Consider the following 2,913-nt stretch of genomic DNA (forward strand, 5'->3'; position numbering starts at 1 on the left):
AGGTGACATAGATACTTTATTATGGTATAGTATTTAAATATATGTCTGAGAAACACTGAATATTGGCATTTTAATGGTGAAATCTTAAGCCTGAAACATACTCGCTCCGATGTCGACTGGTCGACGTGCGGTCACGTGGTTGTTCGGCAGTCATTTTTGCACAGATCTTTCATAGTTCCTGAGACACCCCGCGCCAAGCTCGGAAAAACCCCCTCCCGCTGCAGCATACGTCACTGTATGGAGTTCCCCAAGCAACAGCCGATGGTCAGACTCGTCACTCACCCGACGTATTTGTCCACATCTGTCCTGGTTAAAGCTCCACAGTTTTTATCCGTCAGATTCCTCCGTGCACAACGTCTGTTTTATTTCTATTCATGAGTTTTTCACGGTTTGACTATCTTTATAAAACTCTAGTTCCTGGTTTCGGCTCTGGGAGCGAGTCGTCCCCCCCGAGCACTTTTAGCACAAACAAACACGCCCACGAACTTCAGACCAATCACACATTATCGTCGACACAGGAGGGGGGTCAAAAGTTCTGCCAGAGGGTTGTGCCAAAAGGGGCTGTCGACACGATGCTGAGAAGCCCTCATTAAACTGCGACAACCCGTGCCACCGTCYGCAGTTCGCAGGGAGTATGTTTTCAGCTTTAGCCTCACCTCATTTAAGACCTCAGCAGCATTCTTGGCACAGGCCAGGTCAACTCTGTCCACAGGAACTGTGTATTTCTGCTCATCCAACTTGACACGGTAGCCTCTCTGTTTTAAAAAAAGAAGTATACAGTAAAAAAATGATCAAATAAAAACAGCATTACCGACTATGCTAAAGATGCTGTATTTTTCAAAATGAATGTTAAAAAGATCATGTATTAAAAGCATTTGGTAAGACAATTGTTGAACTTACATCAGCGAGGATCTTCTGTGCATGCTTCACCTTCACAACATCCACACATTCATGGGGGGACCATCCACAGCCACGTATCCACTCCATATCAGCTTTGTACACAGCCTGCAAGAAAACAGATTTATTTGAATTAGGACATAAAGTCTTCAGGGAATTTCAAGAATGATAGTGTATTTGATGAAATACTGGCCACACATGTTGACATTAACTTACATCACTCCGGAGGTCATAAACCTTCCTGGCCTGGACCACGTCGTTGGAGTCCGGCAGACAGGTCCAGTTGTGCAGGCGAGTTCTGTAGTTGAAGTCATTGACTTGGATCTGGCATTTCTTGGCCAGCTCCAGGTTCAACATGTCTACTGGCAGGTGGAACTTGGTCTTGGACTTGTTGAAGTCCTTCTTGTACAGAGCATCACTGGCGATCTTGGCTGAGTTCAGAGCCAGCATGATGAGAGGATCATCCTGGACACAGCGGGCACCGATGTGGTGGCCGACCTGTTTGCGGTATCCTGTCTTGTACTTGTACTAATAATAGAAAAAAAGAGGACAAAAGGTGAATGACAATTCAGCAAGTAGATCATTGTTTTACTACAAAGATTTTATCTCTTACATCACTAACGATGTCTCTAGAAGCTCTGGCGTGAAGCACAGAGATGGCGTCCTCTCTGACGTTGCAGGCTTTAGCCTTTTGTTCATCCCATGCCTTTGTGTAAAGTTTCTGCTCAGGCAAAAGAAAAATACAATTAAAATTTACATGCACATTATTTAGGTATCTTTTTTGCACTTGAAACACTATTGTCAAGCCAGACTTACATTGCTGATTGTGATGGCATTGGCCTTGGCCAATTCATACGGGGGGATGTCAGGTGGAATATGTATGACCAGCTTGTCTTTGTCCCAGACCTCCCTATATTTCCTCTGTTAAAAAGAAATCGCAGATCTTTATTAAAATATTCTCAAATACCTATCATAAAGTCTAAAACTGATCAAAGAAACACAATTGTAGTTAAGGCAGTAACACTCACATCACTGAGGATGTCAGAATTCTGCTTTGACAAGACAATAGCTGGTAGGTCGACAACACTGGTGAACTTGACGGTGCTTGGGTGCTGGCGGTAAAGTCGTTCATTAAGAACCTTCTGGGCATATTTAACTTTAACAACATCCACAGAGTCGTGGGGCGACCAGCCACATCCTCTCAGCCACTCCAGATCGGCTTTGTAAACAGCCTAAAATAAACAAGCATGGGTTTTAATCCAACAGAATGTGATGTTAGTGCTTTTGGAAATAATGCCGGTAAAACTTATGATTGATGTAGTACTTACATCACTCCTTAAGTCGTAGATCTTTCTGGCCTGGACCACATCATTAGAGTCTGGAAGGCAAGTCCACTGGTGAAGGTGAGTTCTGTAGTTGAAGTCATTGACTTGTTGCTGACATTTCTTGGCCAGTTCGATGGTCAGCATGTCAACTGGGAGGTGGTACTTGGTCTTGGTCTTGTTGAACTCCTTCTTATAGATATTGTCGCTAGAGATTTTGGCAACATGAGCAGCCAGCATGATCAACGGGTCATCCTTAACACTGAGGGCACCAATATGATGACCGCACTGCTTGCGGAAACCAGCCTTGTATTTGTACTGGAAGTTTCATTAAAAAATGTCCATCAGTCTTTATCACATTGAACTTTGTACAGCCATATTTCAAATATGCATTGAAAAGATTGAGCAAAGGGGAATTAATTTGTAAAATCAAGAGATGACATTATGAAGATGTTTGACATAAGGGAAACAAACTTACGTCGCTGACGATATCACGAGATGCTTTGGCAGCCAGCACAGAAACAGCATCTTTGGGCAGGAAATAACCCTTGTTGATGGTGTTAACAAAACCTTCACGATAATATTTCTGTAAAGAAAAAGTTGCTGTTAAGTTTTTATACAGTGGTGGGCAGCACTAATCTAAAAATTAGTTCCCCTAATTCTAAAGCACTAACTCAAATATTTAGGTCCCCTA

The 2,913-nt window shown here is 42.9% G+C and overlaps 1 protein-coding gene across 1 annotated transcript in view; it reads right to left on the reverse strand.

Moving 5' to 3' along the window:
* LOC106531518 (nebulin) overlaps window positions 1–2,913 on the reverse strand; it is a gene marked incomplete at its 3' end in the record, with an annotated part of 76,783 nt that overhangs the window by 30,083 nt on the left and 43,787 nt on the right. The window contains 8 exon segments of the mRNA XM_014027397.1: window positions 657–755; window positions 901–1,005; window positions 1,114–1,425; window positions 1,511–1,618; window positions 1,714–1,818; window positions 1,926–2,129; window positions 2,226–2,537; window positions 2,698–2,805. Coding sequence (XP_013882851.1) covers window positions 657–755; window positions 901–1,005; window positions 1,114–1,425; window positions 1,511–1,618; window positions 1,714–1,818; window positions 1,926–2,129; window positions 2,226–2,537; window positions 2,698–2,805 — 1,353 coding nt within the window.

Source organism: Austrofundulus limnaeus, unplaced genomic scaffold (genome assembly GCF_001266775.1).
Source record: "Austrofundulus limnaeus strain Quisiro unplaced genomic scaffold, Austrofundulus_limnaeus-1.0 Scaffold646, whole genome shotgun sequence".
Lineage (NCBI taxonomy): Eukaryota > Metazoa > Chordata > Actinopteri > Cyprinodontiformes > Rivulidae > Austrofundulus > Austrofundulus limnaeus.